This window comes from Melanotaenia boesemani, chromosome 14 (genome assembly GCF_017639745.1).
Source record: "Melanotaenia boesemani isolate fMelBoe1 chromosome 14, fMelBoe1.pri, whole genome shotgun sequence".
In the NCBI taxonomy this organism is placed as follows: Eukaryota; Metazoa; Chordata; class Actinopteri; order Atheriniformes; family Melanotaeniidae; genus Melanotaenia; species Melanotaenia boesemani.
In genome coordinates this window covers 2930206-2947227 of record NC_055695.1, presented here as the reverse complement: position 1 = coordinate 2947227, position 17022 = coordinate 2930206, and the positions used below count along the sequence as shown (strand labels likewise).

The window sequence follows — 17022 nt, the reverse complement described above, 5'->3', positions numbered from 1 at the left end:
GGAGAACTGATTCCATGTTTTCCATCTTTCTGACTTAACATACGGGACTTCAGTCAGTTCAGGTGGTCAGGATTACTACACACATGTGGAAATGGACACAAATGTACATTTAAAATCATTTTTGTGTAAAAGTTACTCTGATCATCATGTGGAATACTGGATTTTTCACTTCCAGACACCTGGAATTTTATGTTCAGTGGTTTTAAAGAACCGTTGTGATCTGGAAGTACAAATATACAAATACAAATGTAGATGAGTAAATATGTAAATTCAATAAATAGAAACTAAATAAAATAAATATAAAGATACAGATAATATATTTATTGTTTATATACGAAGTTGAAATAAAAAATGTTTGTTTTAAAAATATTTATATATGTTTTAAAATTTGAAAAAATATTTGATAGACTTGTAAATATTTATATATAAATATAAAAATATTAAATACATCTGCCAAAAAAATTTATGAAATATGCAATTTTATATATATATATATATATATATATATAATATTTATGTGAAGTTAAAAATAGTTTTATAAGTTAAAATGTTTTACATTTTTTAATTAGAAAAATATTTAATAGACAAATATTTGTGTATGCATATATATATATATATATATATATATATATATATATATATATATATATATATATATATATAAATAAACATATATATATATATAACATAAAAAAAATTAATACAATAAAATATGTAAACAAACAAAACAAATAAAATAAAATATTGTTGAAACTGCACTCATTTTTCTCTAGAAATTTCAGGCTGTTCATAATGTTTTCTAAAATAATTTAATGCTAAGCTAAGATAATAAAACTACAGTATTTACTACAGTAACCGGTGTTCTATGTACAACATCTTGATAATATAATTGTTCTCTTTTGCATTGAAACTATGGGAAACTTTTCCTAGTTTATAGTTAGTTAATGCCGTTATTTTACCGGCCTGGGCCGCTGGAGATGAAGTTGTTCCGTATGAGGCCCCTGAACTAAAGTGAGTTTGACACCCTTGATCTTCAGTGCGAGTTAAACTGCAGCTTTGGCTAAAGCAGAAACTATCCCGGAGAAGACTGAACGTGTTAGTGAAGAGTCATCATGACGAGGTGTCTAGAAAGGCCTGTAAATGTTTTTATAAAGACTCCTCTTCAACGGTGCGATTCCTTACAGCTCAGAGACGTCCGCCAGCGTATCTAATCAGTCAAAAGCTACAAGGCGCTTATCAATGACGCTCGACTCAGTGAAGCGTCGCTGTAATTCCTGATGTGTTGTGACACCTCGTCATGTGAACTCTTGTCACCGTAGTAACAGAAACATCAGAGATGGAGAGTTGAGGCAGCAGGAAGTCAGAGGACAGAAACACACTGGAAACATCAGCATTTCAAGAGCCACGTTTTGATTGGCTGAGGGTCAAACTGTGTCGATGAAACTGATGACAGAATTTATAACAGAAGAACCGCCTGCTGCAGCCAGTGTGTTAGTGGTGTCAGAACACAAACAACCAATCAGCAAAAAGGGGTGTGGCTGAGCTGCTGCTGTGTCAGAGGACTTACAGGTATGGAGCGGCTCAGGTAGCGCCCCGAGGGGCCCTTCATAGCGCTGTAGGCCCCTCGGCCCCTGTAGGCGCTGAAGTCCTGAGGCCCCATTCGAACGAAGCTTTTTCCTGCGGGTGGTGCCACGGAGCTGCTGTACGGACCGCCGTTGTTGTTGACCTCGTGCTGCATGCTGCGAGGTCCGTTTCCATAGCAAGGCAGAGAGGGCGGGGCCAGAGAGGAGGGGGAGGGGTTTATAGACACGGATGAGGAAGAGGAGGGAGGAAGAGAGGAAAATGGAGCCTTCCTGTCCTCCTGGATGTCGGCAGCGTACAGATCACTGAGAGAGCTGGCCAATCGGGAGCCGAGCGCTGAGCTGAGGTCAGCAAGGGGGGGTGGAGCAAATACAACATACATGAACACATGAAGCAAACACACAGAGAAGCTTACATCATCCTGACAGCTGATCTGGGATCAGGTCACCCAACTGTACAAACAACATGAAGTCATAGAAAAACATAAACAACAACAAATCTATCACATGATTGAATGAAAGAGTGAATAAAAAACCCTAAAAAAAACATTTTGGATGCTCTGATTATAGAATTTGAACATAACGTGTCATCAGTAGTTTTCTGAATGAAAACAGAAGAGGAAGAAGAGTAAAGAGGAAGGAGAGAATGCCAAGATGAATAGAAAAAGAAGGAGATTTGATGAGTGTGTGAGGAAGAGGTGATGAAGAGGAGCAGGGGTCAGACAGGAAATCTGGGGGAGCTCTGACCTCCGGATGTTGGAAGTCGACGATGAAGAGTTCCTCCCGATTCTTTTGGCTGTAGCAGAAGCAGAGGATGCTGGGAATTTGGAGGACTTGAGGGGAGAGGTGGGGCCCTGACCGACCCCCAACGACAACCTGAACGCAGACACACAAATCACAATCAATACATTTATCATTTATCATTGATTAAAGCTGTCAGACTAGAGATGAAGCTGGTACCTGAGAGGCTGTGAGGCTGAGCGGCTGTGCATCTTCATCTCCTCCACCCTGAAACAAAACATGTCCGTCAGTCCAGACCCTCACCTCCACCTGTCTGATGTTAGATCGGGTGGATGTTCACCAGGATTTGACGGCTTGACCGCAGGTGTCTGACCTAAAATTGTTGTAAATTTCCTCTCTGACCTCCTGTTGACGCCAGGCTCACAAGGCTCAAGGCTCACTATTGTGAAGTAACAGGGTGGAGCTGGCAGCCCTGAATATTTTTGGCCGGGCAGACAGATCAGAGACGGATTTCTATCTTATAAGCTCAAACTGAGTGAGTAAACTGTTGGAGGAACTGTGTTTTACAAGTTTTTGGCTTTACCGTAGTGCGTTCCCTCATGTAACCAGAGTCTAAAAAAAAACAAAAAACAATTACCACCTGAATTCACCACAAAGACGATGGCCAGGATGTAAAATCTAACTGTATAAGATACCATAACTCTCCTGGACAGCAGGGGGCGGCAGCACAGAGATTTTAAAAAGAATGAACAAAGCAGTGACGGTTTCTCTAGAACAGGGGTGCCCAAGTCCAGTCCTCAAGATCTACCATCCTGCAACTTTTAGATGCAACTCTTCTCCACGAACCTGAATCAAATGACGGGCTCGTTACCAGGCCTCTGCAGAGCTGAATGACATGCAGATGACATTTGATTCAAGTGTGTTGGAGAAGGGCTGCATCTAAAAGCTGCAGGATGGTAGATCTCGAGGGCCGAACTTGGGCACCCCTGCTCTAGAACCATGATGATCAGCCGGTCTTTGGTTCCTTCAGTCCACATGGACGTATTCTTGTTGGGGATAAATGAAGATGTCTTAGTGTCACTGTGCTGCTTCTGGTTTTAGTACCTCAGGGCTCCGGTGGTGGCCGGGCGAGGTGGACGTCGGCTCTTCAAGGCTCTCAGCTTGTCTCCCTGCGTCAGACCTGGACCGCTGTCTGTAAATTCGCCCTGGAGAATAAAACAAACACGTCACAAGACAACCCACTTTCCATCCAGAGGGATAAACCCAAGACGATTCAAAGTGCTTTACATAGAACATTACAGCAGGGTGTGAATGAATGAATGAATGAAGATTTTTTAATCAATATTGAAATGTATTTATCATAGAGTGTAAGAAGGATGTAATAGGACTGCCTGCACATCCATATTCTCCTACATCTCTGTGTGTGTGTGTGTGTGTGTGTGTGTGTGTGTGTGTGTGTGTGTGTGAGAGAGAGAGAGCGTGCGTGTGTGTGTGTGTCTGACCTCCAGCAGATGGTCGGAGCTCGGCGATCTGGACATGTTGCTGTTGTGGGTGGAGTTTAATGACATTTCGTTCATGCTGGTGATTAGATGAGGCACTGCTTTCTCCTCCAGCTTCATCTTCTGGGAACGCTGACTGTCGCCCTGCAGCCACAGCGACGCCTGCTTTCTGTTAACACACACACAAATCAACACACACTTCAACACCTGGACTCTACATTAGAAACATTCAGTACTCAGATCAGATTAAATCAACAACAATAAAATTAACTTCACACTTCACAGTTCAGAAGGGTGAGAAACTGCAGAGTTTAGACTCGGAACACAGGACGGAGCAGAATCAGCTGCACAAACATCCACCTCATTTCCAAACATTGTGTAGCTGAGGACAAACATTCAGCTGGTCCAGAATCAGCAGAAAGGTGCAGCCAGGTTAACGAGTGGTGAATGTTGGGACATGAGAACTGAACCAGAACGATGGAGTCTGCTGGAAATGTTGAGACAAACCTGCAGATCAAAGTTTTGGTCTGGGCTAAAGTCAGACTCCAGGTTCAAGTAGATATGAGACCAAAAATATGCATTTACCACTTTTTGGGGAAGTTTGTTTAGTTGATTTACTTTGTGAACATGCAGCACAAAAAAAGAAAACTGAAAACATCTTTGTAAAACATTAATAAAAAAATATAATTACTGTAATGATTAACTTTTTTTGATTGCTGTTTTTGTGTTGGACATTTTTTGCTATTTAGGTCCACCTGCTTGTTTTTGTAAAACTGCATGTAGAAGCTGAAGCTTTTAATCCCAGTCAGCATCAGACATGATGTTTCCAGCCTCAGCTGTCAGATTGGGAGGTAAAATGATGTAAAATTAATGTATGAATAGATATAGCAGCATAAAGGCCGACCAGAAGAAGAAAGCAGAATTTATTACTAACAGAACTTTGTAGAAATAACACACAGACACACATAGAACTTTCTGCTCACTGGTTGATCTTTGGCTGCTCCTGATTGGACGTTACCGTCAATCTAAGCTCTCTGATTGGTGGAAAGTCAGACAGGAAGTGGCTTCATCATCATGTCCAGGTCTAAATAGAGGTCTCTTAGCAACATAGTGGTGATGGTGATGTTTTTATGGTGAAATGTGGTAAATAATGCTGTTATCATGGATCATTGTGGATTTACCAGATAGAGTCTCTGAGTAAAACTACATTTAGTGGCTGAATTGTAAACCTCCTGGACGGGATAGAAATGTCTGGAAATCCACAGTTTACCCCACAGAGCTACACACTACCGCCCCTGAGACACTGACGATGTTATAAGTGATAACGCTCGGGAGGCGCTGGAAATCTAGTGGAGTTTTAAGGGTTAATTCAGGGGGAAAAAAAAACTAAACCAAACTATAGAGACTTAAATGAAAACAAATAACTGTTCTTTGAAAATTTCACATCCATGTAAGATGAAAACTAAAAAATCTCATGAAACAGGTTTTAACTTCTCCTGAACTTTTTATTTTATTTTAATGGCCAAAGTCTGCATGAACTTTATTCTTTAGTAACATAACAGAGCCACGGCAAAGTGCCAGATTATCGTTATCTGTAAAACCACTTCGACTAAAATATGTATAACAGAAAATTGCAGCCAAGACAAACACATGTACCGACACCAGGAGAAGCAAACTGCTACTGACTGGAAACTGATAACTGAGCAAGTCAGAAAAAGAAAATATGTCTTTGGTCCTGCAGCTGATCTCTTGTCTGATATGAAAGTGTTTTTTATCCATCATGAAACGAACAGCAGTGATTATTCAACCTCAGTCATTTCCTGCGCCACATTCCCACCATATTCGTCTTCACTCTGAAAAACGTACGTTTTTAAGTAATCTAATCCAAAGCGGGGCTAAAGCTTAGAGATGCACCAAATAGCTCTGGGATCCTGATCCAATTCTGATACCTGAGAAAGGGTATCCGCAGACACCGATATTTTCTGATTCCTGTCTGGCCAGAACGTCTTCATGGAGCCGATTAGCAACAACTTTTAGTTCAGTTTAAAGATTCTACAAGCGGGACTGTGCTCATTGAGAATGTTTAAAATGCTCCACAGGTTTATGTGCATTAGTGACACAGTGAAATAAACCCATCATGCTCAACCAGCTGCAGCGTATGAGCAGAACAACCCCAGCTGGAGATTATTACGTCTGCCTTCACCTTCATGTGAGTCACACTGTCATGCAGGATTACAGCATTTTAGCCACCAGACAGATAGAGACTGATGGGCCAGAATAACGAACTGGAGCATCCCTTCAGTTTTCACATTGTCTGCTGGAAGTTTACTGCTCTGCTGGAGAGGCACTGCATTCTCTTCCCTTCTTAGCTGAACAACATGAACTTCCTGCAACACACAGTGAGACTTTATCTGCACATGTGTTGTTTTGGTCAAATTTGGAGTGTTCAGCGCCCCCCACAGCCTGTAGTATGTACTACAGCAGAGTCGTGGGGATGTTGAAGCCTTTCTCCTAGTTTTTGCCACCGTTTTCACACCTGAACCGGCTTCGGTGCCATGTGGACATAGCCTCAGTCGGCAGGATCTTGAGAAGGAAATTCACGTATTCCTAAGTTCAAGACTGGACTACTGTAAAGCCTTTTAAGTTGGCCTCAGTCTCCAACTTGTACAGAAACGCTGCTGCCCGATTTTTAACAAGCACATGCAGACGTGAACACACAACTCCTGCGCTTTTGTCGCTCCACTTGCTTCCAGTTAGTTTTAGAATCGATTTTAAACTTCCTGCCCTGCGTTCTCCGGGTCAGCTTCTGTTAGAAGTCCCAAGGTCCAGATACAAACAGTGGGGTGATTGTTCTTTAGTGGACTGTGGAACAAACAGCCCCCCAACATTTCACATCATTACTTATCTCAGCCTTTTAAAATCTAAGCTAAAGACCCACTTTTTAGTTTGGCTTTTAATTCCCATTAGGGCAGTCTTGTTTTTATGTGTAGTTTATTTTTCTTATTAGTCCGTTTTATGCACTTCTGGAAGGCTCTTAGTACCTTGCAGCACTGTAGCACTTTCCAATTGTCTTTCTTTGTGTTATATAATTATTTTATGTTTTTATGCTTTTACATACGTTTTATGACTGATGAAGCACTTTGACCACCTTTTGGTTATTATAAATCGCTATACGAATTAAATTTTACTGATTGAGCGACTCACTCTTCCAGGAAGTTCTGCTGTGGGCCAATCACAGAGCCCGGTCTGCAGATCCGGATCCAGGCGATGGCCTCCCCCACCGTGAAGCGATAATGTTTCATCAGGTAACAGCCAATCAGAGTGCCCGTTCTGCCCAGACCGGCTGAGAGAGAGAGAGAGAGAGAGAGAGAGAGAGAGAGAGAGAGACAGAGAAGTGATGCAGTGAGTCAGCAGAGAAGCATCAAACCAGATAGTGGAGCCTGTTTATTTAGTTAGAACCAACACAGAGTTCCCTCGACCCACAGATCCAACCCGATCCCAGTTCTTCAAACCCAACATGACCTGATGCAGCATTAGCTTTTACTTGTCATCCCCTTTTAAAACATCTTCAAGACACAAAGATAATTATTGTTTTTATAGAATATTGCTTAGCTTCATGTTAGGAAAAATAAATATTAAAAGCTTTAAGTTGTAGATAGTTTTTATTCCGTGTTTCTAATGTCTCAGAAAGATGAGAAATAAACTGTTTTAGTGAAGTTTCTAATTATGAAGCCTTTTTTCTCCTCTAAACTAAACTCTATGACCACCAAGACTTAATAATGGATATGATGAGATATCAAATTTATTCATACTGGTAGTGACTTAAATGTGTTTTATATGTGTAACACGGGGGGGACGACCCGGATCGTGACAAAGGACGGGACTGCAAGGGTCCTCTGGTAGACCAAACCAATTTCTAAAATAAGGTCTAGAGCTCCCTATTATGAAATGCACAAGTTTGTTCAGGCTACTGATTGACAGAAACGAACAGTCATACAAAAATAATTTCTTTATTCACATTAAATTCTTTAAAACATGCCTTTGAGCAGACGGGACTTACAAACATAAAGAAATCACTGCAAACAAAAGAAAATAAAGAAAAAACAATTAATGAATTAGTAATCAAACTCAAACAAAATTAGTAGACTAAGTGCAAACTTAAACTTATCAAAAGAAAATCCCTCCTCACTCAAACTCCTAAAAGTCTCGCACAAACCCTCCACGCTAACCCATAAATGTGGAAGTAAAGCCGAAATAAAACTAAATGCGCGCATAAACCGCGGGCAGGAACGACCACGTCACCCCTACGGCTCAAGCTTAACCAGCTTAGACGATCTAACAATGCGAGGTGTGGCGGGCAACAACTGAAATAGCAGCCTAGCGTCACGCTGAAGATGCTAAAGATGCTGACGAACTAAAGAAATACAGCAGGGACTAAAGAGCCTAGTAGCAGCTAAAGAACATAGCAGGACAGGGGCAATCTGCACACAGCTTCCTTCACGCACCCACACGAACACCCCTCAGCACAGCCTTCACCAGCCAGACTGGGGGACATCCGCGACTCCGACAGCAAACTCCACAGTTCTGCTGCCAATCCACACCGCCAGAACCCTGCAGCGACACACTCCAATGCTGCATACAGCCGAAAACCAGAGAGCTACAATGCGGCTACCCGCACCTGTTTATAATCCCCTTGATCAGCCAGAGCGGGCAACACGGAGGTGGAAACACGCCCTGCCACGCCCCCACGGCTGCACATAGCGTCGGAAACATCAGCCTCCCTCACTATGCAGAACCACCTGGTTACATATGTACACTTTAGGGCTGGACGATTAATCGAATTTTAATCACAATTACAATCTGGGTTTTCAACGATCACAAAAATGAAATGATCTAGTTATTTTTTTCCTTCACAGTTTCCTCTTGTGCTGTGCAAATCGAGCGCCGCAGGCATTGTAGCGCTCTGCTGCAGACCCCTCCCACTGCTGCAGACCCCTCCCACTGCTGCAGACCCCTCCCACTGCTGCAGACCCCTTCCACTGCTGCAGACCCCTCCCACTGCTGCAGACCCCTCCCACTGCTGCAGACTCCTCCCACTGCTGCAGACCCCTCCCACTGCTGCAGACCCCTCCCACTGCTGCAGACTCCTCCCACTGCTGCAGACCCCTCCCACTGCTGCAGACTCCTCCCACTGCTGCAGACCCCTCCCACTGCTGCAGACCCCTTCCACAACTCTGATCGAAGAAATGTTATGATATTGGTGGGGATTGTGACATTTTCAAACCAGTCCATGACGTGACAAAGTATGACAGATGGAGAATCAGAAGATCTTGCACAGAAATCTTGCTGTTTACTGTATAAATGAGAGACAACCCTGGGTTCATCCTAGTTTACAAAATAGGAAACAGCACTGTGAATATCATCATTTGATGGACGTCAAGGCTGATCCAGATAAATCCAGAACCTACGTTTGGACTGATTCACTCTGGCGCCACGCGGCTGCCTTTTATTAAGCTAAAATATTCTTCCATGTTCAAAGTGTTTGCTGACTGCTCTGTCTAGCCTGCTCTCATTGGTCAGCCAGGCGACAGCGACAAAATTTAACATTTTTTCTATTTTCTTGTGTTGCGTACTAAGCCCCGTGTGCACGTCTGTGTGAACGAGCGCAACATTTAACATGCACAAATGTCGCCTTTCGCTTGGCTGGAGGAGGGCAACGATTTTCGCCTCATCACTCAGATTCCATGGGAAATGATGGAGAAGGAGCGACGTCGCCTCATTGTGTCGAGCCCATTAGTTTTATTCAGCTTGCAAACACCTCACCTGTTAAGGGCCGGACACACGGGAGGCGACGTTGCTCCTTCTCCATCATTTTCTAGCGATGCGACACAAGAAAATAGAAAAATGTTCAATTTTTTTGAGTCGCAACTAAATAATCCAACAGTTCCCAGAGACAAACGTTATAAACAAACAGAACTTTTTTCTCTATTAGCATTTAATTTAAGACCCTTATCACCACTTTGGACAAACGGCATCACAACCATCTGGTCTCCATGTTAGCGGAGAGTCTCTCCTGCCCTGGATGATGAGTGTGGTGATGGTGTTGTGAAGGACGTGGCTACAGTCCAGTGTTTCGCTATCGCTACGGACCTGTCAGGTCTGTGTAAACACAATGCCAAGGAGGAAAAACATCATCCTAGGAAGAGAGGGTTTCACCATTCTGGGAAGGATTTAAGGTAATTTCCAAGTCCATCATTCTACACACAGAAAGATTATTCCCAAGTAGAAAACCTTCAAAACAGCTGCCATCACCTCTTGAGAGGCAGAACCTTCCCTGTAGAGCAGACTCTTCCAGTAACTCCCTCTGACGCCATCACATACAAACTGTAGGTGGGACCACGTCGCCCTCTGCTGGACACACTGACAACTACTCCTTGGGTGATACAGAGCAGTGACTCAATCCCCAAAATAACATGAGTAGGTGTCATTTATCAAATAAATTTTAGACTTTTATTATTGCTATCTAAATTAACAAGTAAATGCAAATAGGTTAATTTGTGGAACTAATTCTTTAAAGCATTAAAGCATAAACAAAGTTATCACTGACGGCATATCACAAATCTGAATTTGGCTACAGGATGACCCATTTGATGTAATCACATTATAAACCACTCAGTTGTTCGGGACAAAGGGAACAACCCAACGTATATTGTCTTGGGGTTTTGGCTCTAAAAAAAAAAATAATAATGCTCTAAATGGAAGCTTAAAACCCTACATGCCAAAAATCTGCTTCTTTCACTGAGACAATGTCAAATTCAGATTTTTAAGATGGCATGAGTAATAACTTTGTTGCTTATGTGTTAAAAAATAATGCATTATTATCACAGATTAATCTCTTTGCATTAACATTAATTTTGACAGCCCTAATGAAAATCCCAAATTTATTTCTTAAATGTAGGCTATTTTTTTTTATTTATTTATAGTTTTTAATGATGATCTGGCGATACCCTGGAATTATCTTGGGACCATCGTGGGGGTCAGGACCCCCAGTTTGGGAAAGGCTGAAACAGAGAATGCAGAACTGTGGGGCTGATCCTCCATGTTGGTGGAACCAACATTCTGTTTACAGCAATGACTTGGTCTTTTTTATCTTTGTCTTATTCAGAATTTCTGCTGAATAGCTAATCTTTTTACAACACAAGCAAGCAAGAAAACAAACAGGAGGGGCGTCATAATTAAGTGGTAGTCAGACTGTGTGAGTCCAGCTGGACCCAGGTGTGTCATGTAGTGCTAGAGGCAGGGAATTTTCCCCCCCTTCCCTTCCGTATAATAGCCCTGTTTAATTATGAGATCATGATTTCATAACACATCATCCTGGGCACAAGTGCACGCCGCTTATTCAGTGCTGAGATGAGCCAAAGAGCTGGACAAATCTTTCTAACTCCTTCCGAAGTGCGGAAATGCTCCTTAAACAGCGGAGTCTTTAGTTTGCTCTTTAAAGTGGATAAGGACTAAACTTCATTCATTGTAAAGCAGCTCCTAAGGGTCTAAGTTATTAATTAGTGCAAATTTTGCATCGTAACAACTCTACACTTCCTGTGTGAGCTTATCATGGTAAGAACGTTTCCTTCTAACATGTTTTTAAACAAAGTTTACTTGTGAGAAACTTTAGAGAATAGATGCATTGCCCCAGCATGGTGGACAAAGCCCTGAAGATGTCAGATCTGCATCCTCTGCATGAAGTCTCTCACCTTTACAGTGGACAGCCACGGCGCCGTCAGTGCTCTCACAGATGTGAAGAAAGCGGCGTACGATGATGTCATTGGGCGTGCTGCCGTCTACAAAGAAGAGGTCGTAGTGGTTGAAGCCGGCGTCTGTGAAGCGTTTGGCGTCGTAGATCTTCTTGTTCAAACGGATGATGGTGGTCACGTTGTGTTTCCTGAAGTAGGGGAAGTAAGCCTCGGGGGCGTGCAGAGGGTAACCTGCAGGGGGCGGAGCAACCACAGCTGTTACAGGATGATAGACAGGTGAGATGAAGATACTTGTATGTAGGCCTGTCACAATAACAATTTTTAATGTGTGATAAATTTTTCACAGAAATGATTGCGATAAGCGATAACGTTGCACAAAGCGATAATGTTTTCATTTTGAGACCATTTTCAAAAAAAAAAAAAAAAGACAATGCCATAATAATGCAAGTACACCCTTTCAAAGATCAATAAACCTTCATTTCTAAAGAACATTTTACACTGGAACTGGAAGAAATTTACAATAACAAAACAAAAACAATGAATAGAACGGACTCTCAGTCTCATTAACCATGAAAACCAAACAACCAAAACAATAAGTATGATAGAAAATAAAGTCTCTGTTCTGTAAACAAAACTGCCCTTCAAAAATATATTAAAAAAATATTAAACATGGGACTCAGAAAGGGAAAACCAGCAAAACTGCTCCGACGCGACGCTGCGCTCACACATGCCGGGACAGTGGATTAAAAGTACCGCGGTCCACTGGGAATCCTCCCGAACCTCTTGGTTAGCTGGTGATGCTTTTGATGTGTATTTCAGCGTGAGAAATCGGAGGTTTAGAGAGCGAGAAGCCACTCAAATGCGCAAGTCTCACGGCCGATGAGTGAGAGTTGGCAGCCCTGTAAAACAAACGCAGCGTACCGCCTCACACAGGTTATTGGTTCACCACGGTCTCCTGCTGCAACATGCTGCTGTCAAGTATGACACGAGAGAGATCAATCCGCAGGAAACAAGAGCGTTCAGTCGAGAAACACAATCTATGGTAAAGTAAGATGAACGAAAATAATCACGGCCAGCAAACTCATCGCGCTCATTTTTTTGTTCCGTGCAATTAATTGACTTATTGCTTATCGCGACTGTATGTACTTGTATGCAATCGCTAAAATGTACCTAATAAAACACACTTCTCTGAGGAGGTAATAAATAAATACCACCTGACACAAAGCAAAAGTAAACTGGTTAAACTGGCAATAACAGCTGGAATCACACGCTTTGTACTGCAGCTGTCTGAGTTTACCACAGCAGAAACCGACTGAACATTTTCACTCACCGTTTTCGATCTTTGTTTTAGGATGAGGTCCACTGAAGGCCAGAAACTTTCCTGGGACGATCCAGTTCAGGTCTCCGTTCTCCACACGCTGACAACAGACAGAGACTCGGGTTAAATATAAAACATCACAGAAACGTTAGGAGACGTGGAAAAGACCAAACTCTGGTCAGACAGACAAAAAAGAAAAAAAGAAGAAGGATTTGGTTCTGAATGAATGTTTGAGTCATTAAAATCATGACTGACAATAAGAACTGCAGCTCTACAAGTTCAGACCTGCTTTCATTGTCATTTCTCTGGCCATCCTGAAGGGGGCGCTGCAGTCTAGCTTACTAAGTACAACAGGAAACATCAGCCAGCTTCAGTGTCCTGCTGCAGAAGGACGTGTTAACTGTCTAAAAGAACATGTTCAGATTGTTTTCAGAGTTTGATGAAGAACACAGAACGAGGTGAAGGCAGGTTTTCCTTCTCAGTGACTCAGTCATGACCCTGCAGTTCCTCCAAGCCGCCACACTTCTTGCTTCTTGCTTTCTAAGGTGCAGGTGTTGCTGTGGCTGCTTCTGGGTCTTACCTCGTAATGTTCATACTCGTCCACGTCAAACGTCTCGAAGTCAAAGTAGCCGTGCTGCAGAGCCTGAAAAACACATCGCCGATTAGCAGCATTATCATTGCTCCTACTAAGACAACTAAAATTAAGATATTTTTGTTCTCATCATGAACAACAATAATAATAATAACATATTAATGCCTTGCTTTCTGGAATATTTGCATCTGGATTCACAGTCGAGTTGTGTTCATATTGTTGCAACGCACCCACATACATACAGACACACAACGAGTATGAAGAAGAGGTTGCAGTGGTGATTTTTATTAATTTCACCTTGTTTGCTCATGCACTGTTATGTCACAATTTCCCCATTTCTCTAACTGCTTTTGTACAATGTTTTTATATTAAATCAAAAATTTTAAAAAAGACAGATGAGGTGAAAAATATTAACAAGATTGACACAAATTTAATCTGATCTTGTGTTTTCATACAAAAAGAGAAAAAAATTATTTAAATTTGTTCCAGCTTCTTACATCTGGTCCTTGTTCATTTTCCCTTAACTTAGATAATAAAAAGTTATCATCATCAGGGTTTAGGCTTTCTGTTGGAGAGGTGAAGCTTGGGTACCTCTGGGTAACATTTATAGTACCAAGATTCCTGCAAACACAGAACAAGCCGTGCAGCACTGTCAGGCTCCACAAAGAGCGTGAACATAAACGTAGATAAAAACAGTGGCTGTTTAGGACGTCTCCCTGCTGTGTTCTTCACACCTTAAGTTCATTTCTACTTAAGTGGATCGCTCTAGTGTTCTTATACTGACATGATAGCGGGATTAGTGAGGAAGAAGCATGCAGACATCATGCTGATGGAACAGTTTTATATCGTCATCATTAAATGATGAATTTTAAAATGACAGTTTTTAATGTTCTGCAGGTTCAGTTTTTGAAGATGAAGCTGGTTTTAAATGTTAATGTATTTCTCTAATTCTAAAACTTCAGATATTCTTGATATTGTGGAGAAAATGGAGGCAGTTAAAGACTATCCCGACCTGGGGATCTGGTTGGATGATTATCAAACTTTTCAATGACATCCTGAAGACCTGGGAAAAGTCGGGTTTCTACTGCAGACATCAGGGTTTTTTTCCTGCCTGCAGTGAAAAACATCGGTTTTATCTACATTTAACGGTTCTTGATTACGGTGACTTCTTATACATGAATGCTCCAACTAAATATCACACTGAGCTGGATTATCTGTAAGACTTACTGCAAATGTCAGAACTTTAACTCCCTCTTGTGTCTTTATTCTAGTGTTGGCTGGCCTCTTTCTGTGCTACATGTAGGACATGTTTAACATATAAAGCCATACTGGGTCTTCCTTCCTACATCTGTAAGTATATTACACAGAGGTTAACTTTCAGCTATAATCTTGAGTCGAGGCGTTTTTATTTCTATGTCCTCCTGACGTCAGGACTGAGAAAGGAAGGAAATCTTTTATTCTGTCCCGGCCACCTGGAACAGGCAGTTCAGTAAATGAATTTAAGTCTGTAGTAACTTTCCCATGTTGTCCTTAGCTTCATTGTTTTTATGCTTAATGTTTTGATCTGTTTTTATGGTAATCTGTATGTTGTCTTGTAATGTGGGTGATGTTATTTGTGTTGTAATCTTGGCCAGGGCACCGTAGTGAAAGACGTTCTTACCTCAGTTGTTTGTTTTTTTTATCCCTGGTATAATAAAGGTTAGGTAAAGGAAGAAAATCAAAAATGCTGCATTTTCTCTGCAATTAAATTATTTGTTCTTTGAAATTTAACAAGACAAAAAGCTTAAAATGTGAACTGAAGATGTGCAGTGATGAGGTACGAGAGAAGCTACTAATACAAGAAGACGGTGAGTGAACAGTTTGCAGCTACAGTGAGAAAACTAGCGCTGGGCTACGACTGAAAGCTGCCCGTAACGATGTGATTAATCGTATGACTTTCTGCAATTAATTACGATTAATCACACTGTTGTTACGCAAAGAAATAAATGATGTTGCCCCTAAGCTTGAGGTTGAAAGAGGACTTGGTGGGTGGTCAGGTGGGTGGGTGGGTTTACGCTCTTTATACAGGATTTAAGCTTTCAGTCCACAGACTTAAACTCTCATGGAGACGTTGCCCTCAAGTTCTAATTCTGGTCATTTTCAGCAATATTCACTTTACACAGCAGCAGTTTGAATACATTTCCTGCAAATTTCAACATAATGTGATAAAAAATCAAATATAAATTTGTAAAAAGAAAAGGGTTAAATAAATTATACTAAAGTGCTGTATTTGCTCTGTAAGTTAACTACTTGTTAAATGCTCTTTGAAATAATAAAAGTTTAAAATGTGAACTCAAGATACAACGTGATGCAGGTACAGCAGAGACGACTAAAACAAGCTAAAATACAGCAGCTATAATCTGAAAAACACTCAGTTACATCCATTTATAACAGATGATAGAAGAAAAACCTACAAGTACAAAACAGACCAAAGGAAATGCCTACAAAGCAGATCTGACACTAGCAGGTGATCAACGCTGTGATGTTTGACCAGATAAACAACCACTGTTACGGGCCTGGAGCTGCATTATCTGACCAAAAAGAACATAATCCTAAAATAATACAAGAAGTGTAACATTTCTATGGAGATGAAAACAATGCAGCTGCTGCAGGTAAAGCAGAAGAAAGAGTGGCGAGGAGGAGGAATGCTAAATACGTGAACAGGAAAGTTAATCTGACCTGGAGCCAGAATATTTGGCATGAAACAGATCTGGAAGTTTATGATTGTTTATTTTATTGAAGGAATGAGCTGCAGATGTTTTCTGGAGGCACGAGAGAAAGTTTCTGTCCAGCACTGGATGTTTTAAATGCTTGTTGCACTAAATAAAACCAAAATATTGGCTCACACCAGTAAATTTCTAACTCAATTTTCATCCAGACTCTAAAATACCACAAAAAAAAAAGGGTTTAGTGATTTCAGTTACTTTACTTTGTTCTTAAAACATTTTATAAGATGAAAGTTGCTGTGAGTATGAATAAAAACTTTATCAGATGATGTCTGTAATTAATATAAACTAAACACCAGCGGGCTGATACGGGAATCAGGAAGGTCTACTTCAATTCTCAGATACAAGTTTCATCAGATCCTTTAAGGAACAAACACATCCGTGTAAACACACTCTCTGATCACGGCTGAAAGATTACAGCACACACACAGCTGCTGCGCTCTGATTGGCTCCCGTCTCTCGACAGTTCAACAGCTCCTTGTCCCCCTCTGAGCCGTTACGTAACAGTAATCTGCTGACAGAACCGGAGACTCGAGTTTCCAGTCCATCGCCTGCTCCATCATAGTCACAACGTTTAGATTTTTAGATTGTCTTTGCTTTGTCTTCGGAGGTTTTAGTTCTGAAACCTGTAACTGCACAGTGATGTGGTGGTTAGCACCGTCGCCTCACAACAGCAAAGTTCCTGGTATGAATTCCAGCAGGGTCACGAAACAGAATTCTTCCTCCCTGTTAGCATGAGTGGGTCTCTCTGCGTTGACCCTGTGGTGGACTGGGCA

General features: G+C 41.5%; 1 protein-coding gene across 2 annotated transcripts in view; it reads right to left on the bottom strand.

Moving 5' to 3' along the window:
- Positions 1-17022, bottom strand: part of cdc14ab (cell division cycle 14Ab) — a 38950-nt gene that overhangs the window by 5453 nt on the left and 16475 nt on the right. The window contains exons 7-15 of one of the 2 annotated variants that reach the window (XM_042006770.1): positions 13470-13532; positions 12902-12989; positions 11572-11802; positions 7025-7163; positions 3824-3989; positions 3426-3526; positions 2541-2588; positions 2328-2456; positions 1568-1922 (exon numbers count right to left, since the gene is read on the bottom strand). In XM_042006770.1, coding sequence (XP_041862704.1) covers positions 1568-1922; positions 2328-2456; positions 2541-2588; positions 3426-3526; positions 3824-3989; positions 7025-7163; positions 11572-11802; positions 12902-12989; positions 13470-13532 — 1320 coding nt within the window. The remainder of the gene's footprint in view (positions 1-1567; positions 1923-2327; positions 2457-2540; positions 2589-3425; positions 3527-3823; positions 3990-7024; positions 7164-11571; positions 11803-12901; positions 12990-13469; positions 13533-17022) is intronic. The other variant, XM_042006771.1, reaches the window with a different exon arrangement.